Source organism: Corvus cornix, chromosome 1A (genome assembly GCF_000738735.6).
Source record: "Corvus cornix cornix isolate S_Up_H32 chromosome 1A, ASM73873v5, whole genome shotgun sequence".
NCBI lineage: Eukaryota > Metazoa > Chordata > Aves > Passeriformes > Corvidae > Corvus > Corvus cornix.
Genome location: NC_047057.1, coordinates 61,006,316 through 61,028,089, shown reverse-complemented (window position 1 = coordinate 61,028,089; position 21,774 = coordinate 61,006,316). Strand labels below are relative to the sequence as shown.

The 21,774-nt window shown below is 40.6% G+C and overlaps 1 protein-coding gene across 1 annotated transcript in view; it reads left to right on the top strand.

The window, feature by feature from the left end:
* The window catches only part of ABCC9 (ATP binding cassette subfamily C member 9), a 71,339-nt gene that overhangs the window by 21,603 nt on the left and 27,962 nt on the right, over nt 1–21,774 (top strand). The window contains exons 11-22 of the mRNA XM_019292671.3: nt 1,524–1,688; nt 3,233–3,388; nt 5,201–5,335; nt 6,654–6,816; nt 7,327–7,367; nt 8,239–8,381; nt 11,546–11,654; nt 12,758–12,868; nt 13,414–13,486; nt 15,376–15,481; nt 17,095–17,133; nt 20,542–20,580. Of these exons, the coding sequence (XP_019148216.1) occupies nt 1,524–1,688; nt 3,233–3,388; nt 5,201–5,335; nt 6,654–6,816; nt 7,327–7,367; nt 8,239–8,381; nt 11,546–11,654; nt 12,758–12,868; nt 13,414–13,486; nt 15,376–15,481; nt 17,095–17,133; nt 20,542–20,580 (1,280 nt within the window). The remainder of the gene's footprint in view (nt 1–1,523; nt 1,689–3,232; nt 3,389–5,200; nt 5,336–6,653; nt 6,817–7,326; nt 7,368–8,238; nt 8,382–11,545; nt 11,655–12,757; nt 12,869–13,413; nt 13,487–15,375; nt 15,482–17,094; nt 17,134–20,541; nt 20,581–21,774) is intronic.

Sequence of the window (21,774 nt, the reverse complement as noted above, 5' to 3'; positions counted from 1 at the left end):
TGGCTTGAGGCTTTCACTGCACTGAAGGAGAGTTTAATTGTACAGCTTATCAAACAAAGCTTTTTATCATCCTTGAACCTGCACAAGCTGGATTTGAGCCACAGAGTTACAGGGCAAAGTGCATGTTTTGCCTTCAAAAATGTTGGGGTTTTTTGCATGGTGAACAAACAAGGTATTTAAGCTTGAAAATGATTTCTGGATCTCAGATTTAGGAATCCTTTGCTTCCTTTATATTTTTGTACTCTTCAGTGGAGGGGTTTCAGTTGTGGCTTTTTAAAAAGTTTTAATCAGCATTGGCTAAAGGGAAGGTTGGAATCATTGGAGATCTTGAAACCACTTGGCTTGGTGACAGTCACTATTTCTCTTGGATACATTTCAGAATACATTTGCCTTTAATTTATGGATTTTGATAAACTTTCTCTTGGCTGTTCTTGCTATTAAACATTTCTCCTTTAAATTCTCTCTAGTTCCAATTAATGTGAATACATTTAATTTTATGCTTCTTCTGCCTTAATTCCTGAGAACTCTATATACATTGAAAAAAGGTATCTACAAATGTTATTTTCTTATTTATATCCCCACTATGAAAACAAGGGGAAGTTAGATGCAGCAGAACATTAAGAGAAAAGTTTTCAATATATTTGTCTGACCAACCATGCACTTAAGCAACTCTTTTTTCAATGAATCTTGGGCAGATGGCTTTCTTTCCTATATTGCCCAAACCTTTATTCTCAGAATCAGGCTGGATATTTCAGTAGAACAGGCTTTTTCCTTCTTTTTTTTTTTCCTTTTTTTTCCCCTCTAAGAATTACAGTACATCCTGCTTCCAGCTGGATCGGAAATACCAAAGGAACAGTCTTCCTTGGAGTATTTTGGTACATTTGTTTCCTTTTCTGCCTGAAACAGAGCAGAACAGTGAACACAAAAACTAGAAAATGAAAACAAAGGGCTTTAAACAAGATTTTTTTTCTCTTCCATGTTGAGGCATTTAAATCTCATTTTGTGGGGAATACTGGCATGTATAGTCTTATGTTATTCAGATTTTATGGGTATCATAGACTATATTCCTGGAAGGAATTGTTTCCATAATATGCAAATGCAACATAAATAACTAATCCCATACAATAAAAAATACTTTCTTGCAGCTTCTCTGTGATGCAGGTGGAATGAGCTTTATTTTCTACTGAGTAGCATTTCTATCCTACAAATCACCAGAATTTGATGAGGAAACTAAAGACAAGGCAGACATGGCAATCTTATTGTTCCTTTCCTGCTAAAACTAAATCATTTTAGAACTGCTAAAAGATCTCAATCCTTAGTCTTTGGAACAGGAGCGGAGTTTTTAATTTGTATCCAAATAATTTTGATATAGAGGTCAATGAGAAATCTGATTTCGATAACTTTCCCATAGTACCATCAGTATGTTTCTTTCCAATGCAATGATTGAATTTGCTTGTTTCCAGCTTCTCAGGAATATACAGTCCCTCCTATGGCACTTGCATCATTTTTTTCTTTCTTTTCAGGTGAAGGATCCATCAAACTCATACCTTGCCTTGGAGGATTTCCTCAGGAATGTTTATGTCTTGGCAGTCCTTCTCTTCCTGGCCCTTATCCTGCAAAGGACATTCCTGCAGGCCTCCTACTATGTGACTACAGAGACTGGCATCAACCTCCGGGGTGCTTTACTGGTGAGCAAAGATCTGCCAGGAGATTCACTAATAATAGCTCCATCTTTGTGCTTTCATTTGTCTCATTCTTTATCTGAAGACCAAGCTTGAAGTCATGGTTTCAGGGAAGATATGTGCTGTATTTTTATACAGAAAACTGGACAAAATAGTGCTGGCAAACTGCTGGCAGCAATTCCTTTTGCTAAAAACTTATCCCATCATTTTAACCTGCGGAAGTTTAACACCCAGAAAAACCCATGCATATAAAAATACATCTTTGCAGACAATGAGAGATAGATGAGGATCAGCAGTGTCATTTTGACTCTGCATCTGCTTTGTTCGTTTGCTTATGGGTTCGCTTCTGCTGACTGTGGATGGAGTCATCTGCAGAGCGTCCTTGTTTTATGGGAACTCTGTGCATGCATCGGGGGTGGTGACTGGATATTTATGCCCTTTAGCACAGAGCCCTGTGGGATGGGACGGGAGTGATTCATCTGCAGGACTGTGTCTGTAACCCCAGCATCCCTTAACCCTCTGTGAGAGCCTTGTTTATGAAGTGGAGCCAGCAGCTCCGGCCCAGCACGTGGTGGGGGTGTAGCAGGGCTCTGCACAGACCAAACTCCACAGGCAGCAGTAGCACTCCAGAAGCTGGAACTGATGTTTTGCCAGATGTAACTAACCATGAGAATATCATCTCAGCATGGAAGCTTCTTTTTTTTTTGTGTGCTCACCCTGATTGATGGAGCTGCTTCAAACATTTTCTGCCTTCTCCCAGGGTAGATGGTACAGATTTGGGGATGAAAGAGCACCTGGTCGTTTCCTTTTGTGACTCCTTTTTGTGACTCCTTTTTGTGACACCCACTAAGCAAAATTGGGACTCTTAGGGCCATATGCAGCTGATTTAATTCACCAGGCATTTCTGATTAATTCTGCAGGACATACTTTATTCATGGAGAAAATGGGTCAAAAAGGACAAATTATTTTTAAAACTTCCTTGGAGCTGCAGTGTTTCATGTTTGGTCATAACTGCAAACTGGGCTCACAATATTTGTCTTTAAAATCCCGTAGATGTTAGCCCTGATTCATTTTAAACCCTGTTAAGCTCCTACAAATTTTATGGAAAGGAATGGCCAGGTAAGGGAGAGAAACCCAAAGGAATACATACCCACTCTGATCAAACTTCACAGCGTGAATTTAACTGTCTTATCAGAAACAAGGATCTCTTTGACAGACAGTGTCACAGAAAAGCAGGCTCACCAAATGCTTGTTAAAAAAGTTTCTTTGGCCAATTTCCTAAATTTTGATGTTTTGTTGTCATTTTTGTTCTGTTTTAGGTCTGCGTTAAGCAACAAATCTTTTAAGAGGAATTGGAGTTTTTTAAAGTCAGTGTTCTCTCTTGTGCTTTCTCTCACTCTGTCTCCATCTCTCGCTGTCTCAGGTGAGAGACTGGGAGAAGGGCTGTCCTAGGTAAAGGCTGATGATGCAGTTTGAAACATCCCACTGCTACTGTTCTTTTATAATTACATTATTTTAATAACTTCCTTTCCCCCCCCCCTTTCTTACAGGCAATGATATATAACAAGATCCTGAGGCTTTCTACATCCAACTTGTCCATGGGAGAGATGACACTGGGACAAATCAATAACTTGGTTGCCATAGAAACCAACCAATTAATGTGGTTCTTGTTCCTGTGCCCCAATCTGTGGGCAATGCCTGTTCAGGTAGAGCATCAAAGTAAGGGCCTGATTTCAGAGATCCTCCAGCCTGGGTGAGGAGAATTCATATCTGGGACACTACTACAAAATCCAGAGAGGAACCTGCACTTCCCACTAAGATTGATGAGCAAAAAGGTGGCCCAAGGGCTGGAAAGGTGTCTCTCTGAGGGCCAGTGAAGAGAGAGGGGATTTTTAGTAGGATTTCCATGTCTGTGGCTTGTAGGACCTGCAATCCTTTTCCTGCTCATATTTCTTCCACTGCTGACACAAATCCATTGCTTTTATTTTGCCACCTGGCATCAGAACTAAGCATTGATTCTGCAGTGTCCACTTGTAACTGGGTTTTGTGGCAGGACCAACAGCAATTGAATCCCGCTCCATGACTGACATGAGCACTGACAATGCTCAGAGGAGCTCTCTTCCAAACAAACTTAGTCACTGGACACATCTGGTTCTTAACAGGGCTGGGAAAGAACTGGAGGCAGATCTGTAGGAAGGAAAGTCTGGGATAATTAGCTTGAAAGAAATCTTCAAAAGTGCCAGGGCCTAGTTAAGGACCTAAGCCATCCTGATTTTTCTGTGAAGCTTGAATTCCTGTAGCATCTTCAGAATTTTAGCTCAGGTTGTGTTTGGCATGATCCTTACATTTCAGTGATCTCAGTGACATTAAAGAAGTTTTAAAGGGGATAGAACCAATTCTTACAGTAGATCTGCTGAATTTCCTAAGAGTGTAATCTATTTCATTAGTCAGCAATATTACTACTACTAATGGGTTGGATAGGGTTTAGAGTGTCATGAAATAGTTTATGGATAAAAGGCAAAAAAGGTTACATGGCAACAGAAATTAAAAATAATATAGAGTGTTTCATTTCACTGTTTCACATCCAGTGAAGTGGGTGGAAGTGTTGCTGTCAGTACTTTGAAAATTATTAAATGAACATGTGATCTAACTGCTGTGGCTAGGTATGGCCATTTGCAGTAGAGGAGCCTGAAAAGCTAAATATTGCTTTAAAAATGTTAAACTCCGTTGATTCTTACTTCTGATGTTGTATAATAAGAAAGGAGATTTAAAGACAGACTTGTTTAAGAGATAAAAATATGAGATATGCAACTAATTCTGGATACCCTCTTATCACTGAGGACATCTCTCCACCACAAAGTGGAGCTTTTAATAGAAATATTTATATAGCAGAGCTTGAATTAACTCAGGAACCAGAATCACAGCAGTTGCATCACAGCCATTCCCAGGTAAACTTCTGTGGGAAGTGTTCCCAAACCCTTTGTAGGACTAAGGCAGCATTTTCCTCCAGAGTTGCGTGGTATTGATGCCCAAGCTCAGTTTGTGTCAGTCCCAGCACATCTGCTTTGTGCTTCAGTGCCTATCTGAGATGTCCCTCTGCCTGCAGTTGCACAGGGACACTACAACAGAATGCAAATGTGATCCAAGACAGCCCTAAGACCTCTGAATGCTTCCAGAGTGAGGTAAGGAGCTCTAGTGTAAACAGGACTTGAGGCCAGGAACTCTGTAAAATGCCTCGGGGCAAGCACCATCATTTTAGTGCTCCTTTAGTTTTGTGGAAACCCAGTCTGGATTTAGAACTACCAGGCACTAACACAAACTATTTAGTTAATGTCAGAAAGAAAGGCTTCTGGGTTTATTTCCCACACTTTCCAAATGTGATCTCCTGAAGTACAGGCTCAGCTGATTCCTATGAACCATTTAAGTGTTTATTAGAAGAACAAACATTTTTCTCTTGGTATGGTTCTGGCTTATTGAAATCTACATTTTTTCCCCCTGTGTTGCTCTTCTCTTCACAGATAATAATGGGCGTGATCCTCCTCTACAACCTACTGGGAGTGAGCGCCTTGGTCGGGGCCGCTGTCATCGTGCTCTTAGCTCCCATCCAGTACTTCATAGCCACCAAGCTGGCTGAGGCTCAGAAGAGCACTCTTGTAAGTGAATTATTTCAGTGATATTTGTGATCCAGAAATGAGAACAGGGTTTCTGGGTTCTGTTCTTGCAGTTAGTGAAAACCATTGTGTGTGTTTGGGCAGGCCATCCTTCAATTCCACCGTCCCTCCCTGTCTGTTTCTCTGTGGCTCAGTGTCTCTTCCTTCCTCACATTTGTCAGAAGAGAATCTCAAAAAAGTATGTGGGCCTTGACGTGCCTTCTCAACAAAGAGTATTTTTAATCCAACTAGCACAATTTTGTCTGAATTCCACTCCATGGAAGGGTGTTATTCCCACACGCAGATGTTGTATTTCATGGGATGTTAGCAAACAGTGCAAATGACTGATAAATTATAGCAGGAAAGTATTAAAGAATGTGCACAACCTCCCTCTGTAAACTCTAGAGACTTTTTAATCTCAGCCCAAGCTTTGGTATTCTCTAAAAATCAGTTGGTACTGATGGATTATTATCTATTAATATCTAAATTCTTCAGTGCTGTAAGTTTGTTTTGCTGCCTAATTTAGTTCACCAGTTAGAAATGTTTTCTGCTCCTTTGTCTAATTTTTAACTTTATTGCTGTGACCCTTGAACTTTTTAAATAAGCCTTTGATGTTTAAGTTGCCAAATATTTAGAGATCCTTTGTATCTTAATATTCAATAAGCAAATTAGACATGCATGGATCTAATTGCAACACACTTCAATCCTGTTGAGTTGTGCCAATTTTTATAACCTGTAAAAATTTTACAGAGGGTTTATCTTTGCATAATTTCAGAAATAATCTCAGTCTTTCCTGCTGCTCTATTCTGACTCATATTCCTCTGACTCATAACATCTTTCGGACTATGATTTTACCAAAATCCATGATTTTACCAAAACTTATGATTACTGTTTTTTAATGAGGGGAAATTAGCTAAATACATTGATAAATATCTCAATTATTTGCACAACTGGATCCCAGAATGTTTCTTGTATCAGCAAATACACACATTTAGGTTTCTGTCTGTTGTTATGGACACCATTGACCTACTAACCCACCTCCCTGAGTTTCATCCTCTCTTTGAAGGGTTGGGATGTTCTGAGTTATTTTTCTTTGCAGAAAAGGGTCACTTAATTTCCCCTCATGGCTGTAAATATTTTAATATCTGAAAAGAAAATGAAATTTTATATTCTTTTTCTCAGTACGGTGCCTGTACACAATCACAAACAAACAATAATTTTTTTAAAATGAATTTTGCAACAGAAGTGAGGAGAAAAGAGGGTTCTCATTAAGACTACAAACAGTCATCAATTTTTCTTCTGATTTTCTTTTGAAATGAAGGACTATTCTACTGAGAGATTAAAGAAAACCAATGAGATACTCAAAGGCATTAAGCTATTAAAGCTATATGCCTGGGAGCACATATTTTGTACAAGTGTGGAAGAAACAAGAATGAAAGAGCTCACCAGCCTCAAAACCTTTGCACTCCATACGTCTCTTTCCAGTAAGTAACTGTGTTTTTAGTGCTCGGAAGAGTATCCTGTTTTTCATGTGAACATTCTTCCCAACTTCAACTAAAGAGAGATACAGCTGTGCCTGTGACACTTCTGTCTGTGTGTAATGGCATTAAAATAAAAAGGCATGGTAAATACATAACACAGACATTCAAAGGGATAAAATGTATATTGCTGATTTTTTTGCAGTAATTTTTCTGTTACCTTCATTGTGACATTACAGTTAGGACTTGCTTTATAGTAAGGAGGCTCCAGATAATATTGGCAGCTCTGATTGCAGCAAAGATAAATAATGTTTTCTGCATATAAATTGTGTTTTTTGCAATGTAGAAGGGTTGAGTAATGTTTTAGTTGTCTTTCTTCCTGCAGAGTAATTTTCCTTTGGGCTTTTTAATTACTTGAATTGGAAATAACTGGATCCTTTAGTGTTATATGCTTACTGTAAAACTGCTTTTTCTTATTTCCTATAATCTGATGCTTATTTTGTTTCTCTTTCCCAGTTTTTATGAATGCAGCCATACCAATAGCAGCTGTTCTTGCAGTAAGATATGGGTTTTTTTCAGTTTTCCTTATAAGAATGGGAGAGAAAAGTGGGGGGAGGGGGTGTAAAAAGGAAGAACAGGACACCATTGTTATTGTAGGACCTACTCTTCACTAAACCAGCAGATGAGTTAAGGGGACCCTGCTAACTGTAGGACAGCATGACACTGGAAGTTGTCATTCCCAGAAGGTGGATTGGTAAAACCAAAGAGAAAAATAATTTTTTACTGTAAGAAAGAAAAAACATTACAACTTGAATTTTAGAAAGAAAGAAAGAAAGAAAGAAAGAAAGAAAGAAAGAAAGAAAGAAAGAAAGAAAGAAAAAAAAAATTCATTACCACTTGAAAGAAGACCCATTTTGAAAAGCTCTTTTTGAAAGGGGTTTTGAGTGTCTTTTCTTGTCTCTTTAGCAACAAAACTCATTCCTGTTTCAAAATGCACTATGAGGCACCATTTCAGTTTTCAAGAAAGGGTACTCTGCAGTTTAAAGAGGAATAAATTTTGCTTGTCCTCTAGCCAGGCTTAAGTCTTATATGTGAAAAAACCCCTACGATTTGTTAGATTCTTACTGGGCTTTTTTCTGGGCTGTGTGTTTCCTGTAAACCCTAAAGTCAATTACAAAGCTGTAATCAAATGCTAGATTTTACAATGAAAACTTTTTCACTCTTCAGTGTTTAAACCTCTTGAAATCACTGGCAAGATTTTAAAATCTATTTTGCTTTAACACAACACACCTTTCTCTTCAGTTCATCTTGATTCCCAGTGAACTGTGGTAGTTATTAGCCTTAGCTGAGCAAAATATCTTTCTTGCTGTCCTTGTCCATCTTGTTCAAGAGTCCTTGTCCTGACATGCTCTTTCCCTGATGTGACAGACCTTTGTGACTTATGCATACACCAATGACAGGCCACTACAGCCCGCCCAGGCCTTTGCATCCCTGTCACTGTTCCACATCTTGGTCACACCTCTGTTCCTGCTCTCCACCGTGGTTCGTTTTGCAGTCAAGGCCATCGTGAGGTAAGTGGCCCCTCTCCTTCCTCCAACTCCTGAACACCCACGTTCAGTAACAGAAATGGTTGTTTCTACCTGCTCAAGTGTAAGAGTGTTATGAGTGTTACGAGTCCTCTGATGCTAAAGATGTGAGAGAAATCAGTGACCCTTCCTTTTCACTGCAGGACACAGAGACAAAGAAACACAGCACAGGAAGGACAGGGAGCTGCTGGAGCCAGTCCAGAGCAGGGACACCAAGGGGAGCAGAGGGATGGAGCAGCTCTGCTGGGAGGAAAGGCTGAGGGAACTGGGATTGTTCAGCCTGGAGAAGGGAAGGCTTTGGGGTGACCTCACTGTGGCCTTGCAGTGCCTGAAGGGAGCCCACAGGAAAGATGGAGAGAGACTCTTGACAAGGGCCTGGAGTGACAGGGCAAGGGGCAATGGCTTCACACTGACAGAGGGTGGGTTTAGATGGGATATGAGGAAGAAATTGTTCCCTGTGCGGGTGGGGAGGCCCTGGCAGAGACTGCCCAGAGAAGCTGTGGCTGCCCCATCCCTGGCAGTGTTCAGGGCCAGGCTGGATGGGGCTCTGAGCAAGCTGGTCTGGTGGAAGGTGTCCCTGCCCATGGCAGGTGGGTCAGAACCAGGTGCTTTTTAAGATTCCTTCCAACCCAGACCATTCTGTGATTCTGTGATTCTTAATGTTCCATTCTTTTTACAATTTCACTAACTTTGGCAGTTCACATTCAGAGCTGCACTGTTCTTCCTTGAGAGATGCTCCTGTTCTCCCAGTGTGGCCACCTGCCATCACTCTTCCCTAGCACTCTCTGGGCTCTTGTCAGCACTGAGGGGGTGAGAGAGGCTGGTGTGAAGCTTTCTAGCAAGACCAGCCTTTCTGAAGCAAGGAAGAGTAACTGGCTTAACCCTACCTCCACAAAAGGTGCATTGGGCTATAAGTGAGAATTTAGTGATGTCCTGCATCCTGTTCCAGGTATTTATTTCTGTAAAACAGCCCAACAGAGCAGCTTCCTTCATGCTGAGCTATAGAGTACTTACTCTCAAAGGAGCTGGTTGGTATAAATCAAATTTCAGGCTTTTGGGTGTTGTGTCAGTGGCCTGTATGGACACAGTCATGGACACTCTGACTTCAAAAAAGAAAAATAATTAAACAGAGTTTATTTTTATCAAAGCAGCAGCAGGAGCAAGGCCACACGAGACATTTTCCCTAGGTTGAAAATGATTTCTGAGTAGTGGAAAATCTCCAGGCTCCTCTATAAATCATCCAAGCCTCTACATCTCTGTACAATGTTTAGCATAGCCCTAATATCAAAATGGTGTGTATATTTTCCTTAACACTGCTGGCCACCCCTCAGGGCAATATTTAAAGATTTGCCGAAACAAACTGCATCCTTTTTTCAAACTCATTTCCTAACATCCTTCTCCCATGAACATCATGTCCCCCGAGTGAAGGATAAAGATTGTATGTTTGGCAACTCCATGGCTCTATCCTCAATCAAATACATACATGAGTATGTGCTTATTATTTCTGTGATTAAGAGCTTATACTTTGGTCAGAATCTTAATTTTCTGTTCAAGAGTAGTTCTAGTGCCAATAAAACTTCTGAGGGTACCTCATTCAAACACAAAGTAAGGGTTGATGTCATCTTAGGTGCATGATCAAAACAAGGTCTTGTATCTTCTACAAAAAAATGAATTCTTGCTTAGCCACCTAAGTAAGACTGAAATTCTGATATGGAAACATATCAGAATTTATGTTTCACATAAATTTTCTGTTCAAGAGAGGAGATGGGAATAGGCATGCTGGCAGGAGGAAATAATGACAACAGCAGTGCTTTCTTGCTAACCTGTATCTCCATGGCTTGAAGGTGTATTGATAATTTAATATAAAATACACAGACAGGCTTTGAGATGCACTACTTTCCCATTTGAAGATTGATGTTCAAATAACTCATCTGGAGGCATATGTCCTTCTGCTTTCTCAGTCTCTCGCCCAATGCACCTTGATTTTAGTTTTTGCAAAGTAACAGCTTCACCATGACTGGTGTGTGATTTTGTTCATCCCTTCCCCAGAATGATAAAGACCCAGGTGCTTACAGCACTCTGAAAGGAAGTGGGACAGAAAGAGGATCAAATCCTCCTGTGATGAAGAATGAATTGAACCTGTACACTACATTTCCCAGTGGACAATTTTAAGAGCTAGACAAAGAGTTGCTGTGCGTCTCCAGGCCACAGCTGTGCTGAGGTGTGCAGTACCCAACCCCTGTGTGCATGCAGTGCATAGAACCATGGAATCCCAGAATATGCTGAGTTGGAAGAGACACATCAGGATCATTGAGTCCAGCTCCTGGCCCTGCACAGAAAGACCCAGGAATCCCACCCTGTGCCTCGGAGCATTGTTCAAATTCTCCTTGTACTCTGTCAGCCTTGGGGCTGTGACCATTCCCTGGGGAGTCTATTCCAGTGCCTGACCACCCTCTGGGTAAAGAACTTCTTCCTGATATCCAACCTAAACTTCCCCTGACACAGCTTCATGCTGTTTCCTTGAGTTCTGTCACTGGTCACAGGGAGCAGAGATCAGTACTCGCCCCTTCACTTCCCCTCGTGAGGAAGCTGCAGAACTGTTGTGAGGTGTGCCCTCAGTCTCCTCTTCTCCAGGCTGAACAAGCCAGGTGACCTCAGCTGTTCCTCATATGGTTTCCCCTTCAGACCCTTCCCCATCCTCATGACCTCCTTTGGACAGTCTCTAATAGCTTTAATGTCTTTTTTTATATGAAGCAAAAGCTGTGTCAGGATGCACCCACTGTCCTGGCATTTCCAGAGGATGGAGGTGGGTGAATGACTCATTTCTGCACCCTGACTGCACTGGCATGAGAAAGGCATGGAAGAGATAAGCCTGCCAAGATGGAAACCATTCCCACGGAGCTCCCTTGGCACCCTCATGACTTGCTCTGCTCTTCATTCCCAGCTACCAGTACAATGCTTAATTATTTTCATCTGTCCTTCTTCCACACACATAAATCTTCATTTGCCATCAGGGTGGCAGATGAAAAGATCCCATGAACTCCTTTTGGAACATTTCTGATAAATCCTGCTGGCGTGACTGCACAAAAAAGGAAATGTATTCGTGGAAACCTGGGTTTATGAAACTCACTGTCCTGTTTTCTTTCAAGTGTACAGAAGCTGAATGAGTTTCTCCTGAGTGATGAGATTGGAGATGACAGCTGGAGAGGGGGGTACAGCTCTGTACCTTATGAATCCTGCAAGAAGCACACAGGACTTGTAAGTTCTGCTTCATGACACTGAATTTCAAAGCAGAGAGGACACATAACCCCATACAGGGCCAGTGGCCAAGCTGACAAAGCCCAGGAGCTGTAGCTTCTAGCCTGGCTCTAATATTGACCAGTTTTTCCTCTTTTGTCTTACTCTCTGTGTTTTTATGACATGAAGGGTCCCCATATGCACTTAAGCATTGCTGAAGTGCCAATAGTAAAAAAAAAAACAACCTAAACCAACTGTAACACACCAACATATTTAAATATTACTAAAATTCAACATTATTAATTTTTAATAAAAGGCCCAGGTAGATTTCCTGTGGTTATGGGGTTTGTACTGTATATTGCCTGTACAATCCATTTTATGTTGGTCATCCTTAGGGAGGAACAATTCCTGCTCTGGGAAATTCAGAATTAAAGGTGGAAGAAAACAACACCAAACTTTGTGAAATAGGAATTAATTCCAAAATGCTGTTTCTGGAGTACTAAACATAGAGTAAATTTGAGTAAAATTCGAGGACAAAAAAACCCACAACAAAGATGAATTGGGAAAAGGTGTTTTTTTCATTTTGACTTTTTTCTAAAGCTATATATTTCAGCAGTTTCAATCTGACTGTACAATTTGAAATGTGACTGAAACTTGAAATGGCGACAAAAAGAAAGGATTAGCACAAAATAAATTTTATTTTAGCTTTCCAACCTGAAACAACACATTTTTTGGTTTTTTTGATAACAAAAGAAACAAAAATGAGATTGTTTCAGCCTATATTTTGTCCTGTCCACCTTTTGCTTAGTCCAACAGAGACAGCCAAGTCCAGATGATGGGGAGAGTGTTTGAGGAGGATGGCAGAGCTGAAATTTGAGATGGCTATGCACGGGAAGCAAAAAATCCCAATATTTTCTGTGCTTCAGTTAAGGGTGTTCAAACATTTAAAAAGTGTGCAAGACATTGGTATGTCTGTATTATCACATACTGAAAAGCAGTGGCTGCTTCACCTGAGCTGGAATGATGGCAGAAAAGGGAATGGATTGTTTGCTTTACAGGGCACCAAATGCTGTCTTCCCTGGAGGAGTCCAACTTTTCTCCTTCCTTCACTTCTCTCTGTGTAGCACACCAAGGCCATCAACAGGAGGCAGCCTCTGAGGTATCAGCTTGAAAACTACGAGCAGCCAGCAAGGAAGCAGACACGGCCCGTGGAGATCGATGATGTGGCAATTAAGGTGGTTTGAAAATTTCATCTCATTGAAAAATGAGATGAAAATGTTTTCCCTCATGAAAACAGGGAGCAGGTCCTCCTGCAACAGCACCTGATGGTGCCCAATTGCTGCTGTTGTTTCAAATTTTCCATGGCAAGAGCAAGCCCTTAAATAAGTTAGCACTTTAGTCAAATTTACATTGAGAAGAGTGAGCTTCAAACTTCAGAGTAGTTATTTTGTGTCTTCTCAGGAAACAAAGAGGCATCATGAGTCTAAAGTCTAAGTCTTTAGTCTCATATTTGACAGAATGAAAGTGTTTGTTAAAGAGAACTCAGCTCAAGATCATCCCTTTCTTGCATTACATACATTATGTATTTGTGTATTTATCTTTTCTTGTTCACAATTTTTGTGGGTTTGGCAATCCTTACAAACTTGGCTTGGTTTTCTTCTGTGTGTGTACAACCATACCACACCGTGTCTATTAATCACAGGTATTTATGAATGCATTTTAAATCTATTTTTTTCCCCTCCAGTGTTTAAATATCTGTTTTGTGGTAATTGTTTTGCAGGTGACCAATGGATACTTTTCATGGGGAAGTGGTTTAGCTACACTGTCCAACATAAACATTAGAATCCCAACAGGTAGGATGAAAGCACACCTTCAACATGAAATATATAATGTCAGATTGTTATTAATTCCGTTTATTGAGTCTGAAATGCACAAAGCTACACACTGAGAATTTTATAAGAAAAAAATTGATAGTATAAGTGCATGCAAGGTCATGCCCTGTATTGTACATATAGCAATATAATTAGATAAATTATATGGCTTTAACATATCTATGTAATTTATATAGTTCTATAATAGCCCAAACTGAGTCAAGAGTAAGAATAAACATGAAAAAATGGCTGCCAAAAATTAGTTATTATTTTTACTAGAAAATTGAAAAAAAAAGAAAGAGGGAGGACTCCAGACTCATTCAAACCAAGGGTCCATCTAACTCAGAATATTATTTTTCAGCAACACTCATGTATTATAATTTTCCTGCCATTTATCAACATTATAGTCTCCCAGTTCACAATTATTTTCATTCAGAAAATGCAGTTTTTCTGTCAGTAAGTCCTCAATTATTTTGTCTCTCAATGAATTTCTCTTTGTCAAGCTGAGTTTCTGTAATTCCTTGCATCCTCAATGTCTTTGGCTAGGAAATCCACAGGTTTACAAAATGCTCGTTTGTTTTGGAAGACTTGCATAAAAATGTGAAAAGTAGCAACTAACTTTTTCTATTATTATTAATAACAAAAATAATTTTATTTATTATTTTTGTTGTTAATGCTGTAGAATTCATAACACCATCCGTTGGCATTTCATATCATTGAATAGCCTTATGCTTTATTTTGATCTCCTATCAAGGGCTTTGTTTTAAAATAGAGTATTACTTTAGGTTGCTGTCACATGGTAATTTAGTAATCTCCAAGCCTGTGTGATTTGTTTCCATGTAGCATTGAATGTCACCAGGAAAATATCTTTGCTCCAAGGAGTTTACAGTCTGAGGCCATGGGTTCAGAGGCTGGGTGAGCCAGAATTTGCCTCCTATGGAAGGAATAAGATCCTTGGCTTCCCAGCTGGAGAGAAGCTTAACTGGAAATTTTCCAGTACCTAAACAGGGGCTACAAGAAAGATGGAGAGAGACTCTTTACAAGGGCCTGGAGTGACAGGGCAAGGGGGAATGGCTTCACACTGACAGAGAGCAGGTTTAGATTGGATATGAGGAAGAAATGGTTCCCTGTGAGGGTGGGGAGGCCCTGGCACAGGTTGCCCAAAAAAGCTGTGACTGCCCCTGGATCCCTGGCAGTGTCCAAGGCCAGTTTGGATGGGGCTCTGAGACACCTGGGATAGTGGAAGGTGTCCCTGCCCGTGGCAGGGGAATGGAATGAGGTGATCCATGAGGTCCCTTCCAACACATTCTGTGAGTCTATGAAATGCACTGGCCAGCTCAGTTAGTGAATTCAATCAGTTTATGGGAAGATCTGAGAAGCACCGTTGTCACTGCAGAGTAGGACTGGAGGTAGGAAAGTGTCTCTGTGGGGGGAAGGAGAAGTACAGCAAAGCAGAGAAGAGTTATGGGTCTTCTTTCAGCTCATTTATTAGATTGGCCCAAATTCATTTCAGTTCATTTGTTAGATTGGTCCAAATTTTCATGAAACTTCAGACTGAATAATCACTCCTCAGCATATATCATTTGACCCTAAATAACTTTCACAGAGTAACACAGTCCCATAAAACAAATTTTAATATAGGTAAGAGCAAAAGTCTCATTCTTTTGGAGATTAGTGTGTTATTGCAATCCATTAATGTTTCCACAGATGAATATAGGCAATATTGCCCACTTATGTAGTGGATGCTAAAAAAAGTAATGAATCAGTTCAAGTGCTCTAGAGCTGAATCTAGCTGGGCCTTGTGAACTGGAGTATAACTGGTTTTTTTTCTCTTTTTAAACTGTGTTCTGTTGTTTTTACTATTATCATAGGTCAGATGACAATGATTGTGGGCCAAGTTGGCTGTGGCAAGTCTTCACTTCTCCTTGCTATATTGGGAGAGATGCAGACCCTGGAGGGAAAAGTTCACTGGAGCAAGTATGTTTATATAGCTATTAATTGCTGTATTCATTTAAGGAGGAGGCTGAGATTTGCTGTGAGAAATGTAAACTTCATCCCTCAGAACTGCATGTTGAGTGATTACCACCATCCAGATCCTCTCTGGAATGCATCACCTGCAAACTCAGGAAAGATTTTTCACTGTTTTGTCATGTTCAGAGCAGGCAGAGCAGGGTGCCCCAGGAAGGGAAGGAGACCAGTCTGGTGATTAATATCTAATATACTGGCCTGCAAATGGCCTGGATAGAAAGCATGGGCTATTCCTTTTATCAAATAGGCTTCAGTACTCACTATAATTGAAGTCAGCATTGTCATGTTGTTCCTGTACCCAGCAGTGAAAGTGTGACAGGCTGGAGCTTCTCCAGCCTAGTGGGATGTGTAGGGTGCCAGCCTAAAGGAAGGGATGTATTTCCCACTCAGAAATGCTGCTGCTGGCAGAAAAAAAAAATGTAATTACATGTGAGCAATGCTTTTCTCCTTCCCTGCACAATCCCCACCTATGGAACAGTGTCACTCTTCACAGTAATACACTCAAAAAGCCTGAGAACACCAAACACCTTAAGAGTAAAGGCTGGTAAAAAGCTGTTTCTAAAAGGAGAACTGCCCATGAGGTCAGCCCTTGGATTCAGGAACCAGTGAACGAGAACTTCCTACAGAAACTAGAGTGGGGCAGCAAGCACTCTTCAAGCCTAGGCAGGACAGAGACAGTGGAAGTGATGTGCTGTAACCCCAAGACTTGTTCTTTGGTTTTAAAGATCAGTTCTCTTTCCTTAAAACTACCAAGCCAAAATCCTCTCAATCAGCTTTTTTGCTGAGAAAAGAGGGAATTTTGTCACAGAGACCAATATTTTGTTGCCCTGTCCCTTGACTAGTAACCTCCTTTGTCATATTTTTCTTACAGCAATGTTGTAAACTGTATTTTTTTTTTTGCTTTTCCTGTGATAGTATCCATGGCATTTTTGCTGTCTAGCTTTATTTCATTTTCTGCTATTCTAAACATATGATCTCACTGGAGTAGCAGGTACAGTTGAAGCCAAGGCTAGACTAAATTTAGTTTAATTATATATGAATTTAAGCTCTGAAGGAAGAAGAATATGTGACCTACCACAGTTAATTTCTTTGAGACATGTAATGGAGGTTTTCATACCACAATCAGGCATTGTTTTTCTGAGTAGTTTAAAAAAAATAACAGGAGTAAGTAGAATGTACCTTGAAATGATTCTCATAATTGTTTTGAAACATGTATTTGAGAAAGACTCAGATATTTCCTAGATAAAGATATGGAACCTTGGAGAGATTAGAAAAATGAGAAGTCTTAGAAACATAATAGGTACAGCTTATGAAATGTTTCACAATTACAAATTGTGAAAAAATAAAAGTTGAAGTTTAGTATTGTTCAAGAGATAGGACCATGCTGTCAGTTGATTAGCAGTCTGTACACCACCAGATCACCAGGCAACTCAGGGTGTAGTGGTTTTGTTTGCTAAACCACAACACAAGGTTTAGCAAACACCTCAGACATTTTTTTCATTGCACACTATAATTGTGATATAGCTGATGCAAACATGGTTATGTTTTGCTGGTAATTTCAGACTACCTGGCAGACAGATGAATACAGAAGGATACTTCAGGTATTTAACTAAGTGGATCCTGTGTTTTGCAAAACCATAATAAAGGTCCTATTTACTCTTTTAAGTCCCTTTCCCTGTGATTCTCCATGCATGACTAACGCAGCTACTGATCCAGGGATGAAATGCAGGCTAAGTGAATTCCTTTACAAATTCAGCTGTAACAACACAGTAACTGTAAGCATGGATAAGACTGCAGCCCCAGTTATACTGGGACAATCCTGCAAGGCATCATTGGGATTCAAATACCCTGTTGCTGTGGAGGCTGACTGCAGTGAGAGCCGTGTGTCCTGCTGCCAGGGTTGTCACTGCTTTGGCATCTCAGGGAAATAAAGCATGGCAGCGTATCTTTTTGTAAAAGATCTTGGCTGGGGCAAATCTTGTGGGCTGGGTCTCAGTTTTTCCCACTTATATGAGACATGCCCCACAAATGTGACATCCTTAGACATGGAACTGGGGTTTTGTTTTCCTAGTGAGCAATCAGCTTGAGAGGCTTGCTGGACACTGATGCATGGGGCTGTTGGGGTGCAGTCATTCAGCCAAGCCTGTTTCAGATCTGAGTTATTTATTATTATTTCTTATTAATTTTTTGGAATTATGCAGAGAGGTGTTCCCCTCAGGCACATCAAGCCAAACAGTCAGAACCATCTTCTCAGATTGACAAGCCAAGAGGGGCTAAGTGGAAACCCTTCACTTGCTACACGGTTTTTGTACATTTTAATGGTTTCTGTGCAAACAGCTTGTTGTATACTAAGTGAAAAGCTCAGGAAACACAAGAACTATTAAATAGATCCTCACAAATCACCTATTCTGTCCTCAAGTATCCAGAAGGATGTGACAAAAATTAGGAAAGGCCAGTGCTCCCCTCAGAAGGACTGCCAAGTGCAATGCTCACCCAAAGATTACAACCACAGGAGCTCACAGAAGGCACTGAAGGACATAATGGGCACTGGAGGGATAAATGATCATCCACATAAATCTCAGTTGCCAAAATCAGCAGAACTACCAGTTCTGGTTGCAGGGACAGGCCTAAATTTCTCTCAACTCCTAGATGGAATATGTGTAAATGCTTGGTCCTCATCTTGTCTCAATTTCCAGCCTATATTAGCAGAGGAAATGGCTCATTCTGTGGTTACAAGATTATCTCAGAGATTTTGTACACCTTTATTCTCCTTCCTTTTTACTTTGTAGGGTGAGTGAATCAGGGCCTGATTAGAGATCCTTGAGTCTATTTTAAAACATTATGAGTTACCATAAAAGTGTCTAAACCTCAACAGGGTGTCTTTTTTACTTTTCCTTAAACCCTTGATTTAAATTGATTTTTTGTTTGTTTTTTTCCATCTTATGTATTCAAAATCCTATAAAAATGACTAATTAGTTTGGTCCTTCCTACCATTTCGGACTCGAACTTACCACACCCCATTTTGGGCAATATGTATACTTTATAGTACAGCTAAAAATCAGTATAAATAGCCACATTTCAATAAATAAATGAAGTAGAGGAAATAAATGCTAATCCCCTCAGGCAAATAAAATACCATTTTTAGAAATCTCAGGAGCTTCAATTTCAGCCCACTCCCATGCCCTGCAATCACATCACTCTCTCAGATTCAGCAGGGTAATAAAGTATAAAACCAAATACTTAATCCCCTTGTTTGGGAAGGCCCCAGCTCACGAAAGGTCTTCTCTGTGTTTATTCATGGGATTATTGGTGAATGTGGGTTCTCACAGAAATCTCATTCATAATTTGGGAGAATCAAAGTCTGTTTGTCAAGCTAAACCGGGAATGAAATTTCTAACCAAGGAAAAAGGGTTTAAGAAACCAAGATCCTAAAATTAGTCCTTGCCCATTGAGAAACTCTGTTTGGTTATAATGGCAAGCATGCTAAATCTGGTATGGAATTGCAAAGAGTCTTGCAAGGCTTGTGCCCGGTTTTTGTTAACTTGTAGTTCAGAAGGTGCTCCCAAACTTATACCTGAAAGCATTTTCTCCTTCTCTACCACTGCAGTGCTCTCCTGATAAAAGTTTGGGGGTCTTGAATGGAGCAAATTTAGGGTTTCTTCTTCTTGTTTGCCTTCACCTAATTCCAAGCTCCTTTTCAATCTCTCCTTAGACTCCATCTTTTGATTTCTTGTAACTTTTTTCCATGGTAGAGAAGACCGGAAGCTTCTGCTGAATGAGAGATCACTAAAGTGAGGGGCTCTCTGTTTTGAGCCTCAATGTGTGGCTCTCTGACACTTCTGAGACTTATTCCCCTCTGATGCAGCACCTCCTCTCGCAATTGGTGCACGAAGAAAACACAGAGTGTGCATTTTAGGAGGCCTGAATTATCCAAGTCCTCAGAGAGGTGATGTGCAGCACAGAAAACAACATGTCTCAGTTCTGGCATTTTGGGAAGATGCTTAATACATGAGTCTGGCATTACAAGGACTCTGCTTGCTATTAGAATTTTTATGCCCTTTCTAGACTTGGATATCCTGCTACTGAGTGCTGCTGCATTTACTGGTATCCCAGCAGTCAAGCAGTCATTTCTGTCTCAGTATTAGAGAGTTTCATCTGGAGTATTCATAGGCCTGAGAGAAGAGGATTTGTTTGTTCATGGCCGTTTATTTAAAGTCAGGAAAATCATGTCATAGCATGAGTTTTCCACCCTCTTCCAATGCCTGTTTCTATTTACCTGGTATGATCTCTTTTAAGTTTTGCACTTTGCAAAACATGCATCACCACGCCTGGAATGAGCATCACTGCTGGTCCAAAACTGCTTTCCCTGCCATTCCAGGCCCTTGGCACTGCTAATAAATCAATTAACAAATAGAGGGAGCTGCAAAATCATTTATGTCATTGCTGCCATTTGAATGCTCTTCAGAATGCATTTCTTAGGGATATGATCCTTAAGAAGTGGAGGATGACAAGGAAAATCTACATGTTGTAGTGCTGTGCACAGCTTTATGCAACCTTAGTGCTACAAAGAGATTAAAAATCTGTTCTGATCCTACAGTGTAGCTGCAAAGTTTTTCTTTACTCCAGGGGAAATTTGTCATTAGTCACCAACTTCTGCAGGCCATTGGCAGAACTGTCTGGAGAAGCTAACTTACTGCTTGCCAGGCAATATTAATATTTTAATTTCTAAAAGGTTTTATGAGACAATTTTCATTTTTAATACATTTTCTAACAATGTAATTTGCCTGTTTAGCCTCTATGCTTTGTAGATATGAAACTGTCAAATTTAGAAAAGTGTTATGCTTTTGCTTAGACCTTGTTTGTTTTCCCTTCAAGAACAAAAAAACCCCAAACTTATGTTAAGTTTTTAAAGTATGTCATCAACTCCAGGTTCACTGTATGTAAAACTAGCACAAAATGTTATTCTTTATATTTCCTGCTTACTAAATGTCATTTACCATAACTTACAGTGTAAATGAAACTGAACCTTCTTTTGAAGCATCCAGAAGGTATTACTTCTTTTCTAGTGTATCATAAAACACTCATTAATTTCTTCAGAATCTCCCCAAATCCTCATCTCTGTGCTCTTAAGCCATCTCTGTGTTTCCTTAACATGTTGATAATTGTTTGCTGTGGGATTAATTGATAGATTGTGCAAATCCAGTGGATCCCCCACTTCTCCAGCCAGTGAACCACTACCTCTGTCTTTTCTGAAAGATGCTGAGCTCCCAGCCGATCTCAGTGGGAGTTTAGTGTGCTCCTTGTCATGCAAGACAGGATCTCTAGGTATGAGGCATCATTAGTTGTCTCCTTCAGTGTGTTTTTGAGTTTTCTGCCCAGTACTGGGTTCCCCATGGTGCCTAACCTGGGATGGGATGGAGCAGGGCACAGAGGGAGCCAGCTCAGCTCCAGCTGAAGCCAAGCACGGACTCCACCCCTGGCTCCAGGTTTAAAAGAAGGACAAGCTCCACTAAAAGCATGTCACAAATGACAGAGAGGTAGTGGCACACAGAGATGTGGCTGGGAGCCACACAATGATTTGCTGCCCCATAATCTCGAGGACATATTTCATACGAGTGCATATGAACAGCTAAAACTCCTGGAAGTTTTGGGATGTTGCTGACAGCTTCTAACCAGCTGTTTCTCCTGCCCTAGCATCCCCTCTCTCAATAGTAAATCCTACATGCTTACAAATGAAGCTAAGCAAATGCTTTGCTGGAAGCAATACCATCAAAGAGACTGAGAAGGAACCTAATTGTGGCCTTCCAGAACCTGTAGGGAGCCAACAAGAAAGATGGAGAGAGACCATTTACAAGGGCCTGGAGTGCCAGGACAAGGAGGAATGGCTTCACACTGACAGAGAGCAGGTTTAGATTGGATATTAGAAAAAAATTCTTTATCTTAAGTGTGGTGAGGTCCTGGCACAGGTTGCCCAGAGAAGCTGTGGCTGCCCCATCCCTGGCAGTGTCCAAGGCCAGTTTGGATGGGGCTCTGAGCAACCTGGGATAGTGGAAGGTGTCCCTGCCTATGGCAGGGGGGATGGAATGAGATGATCTTTAAACTCCCTTCCAACCCAAACCATTCCATGATTCTATGATAAGTGTTCAGATCCATGAGCCAGTACCAGTTCACACCTCCTTCCTCACATCACCTTGGGCATCTCAGAAAAATGTCTGAAATTGCATGACCTTTTTTGCTGCTGT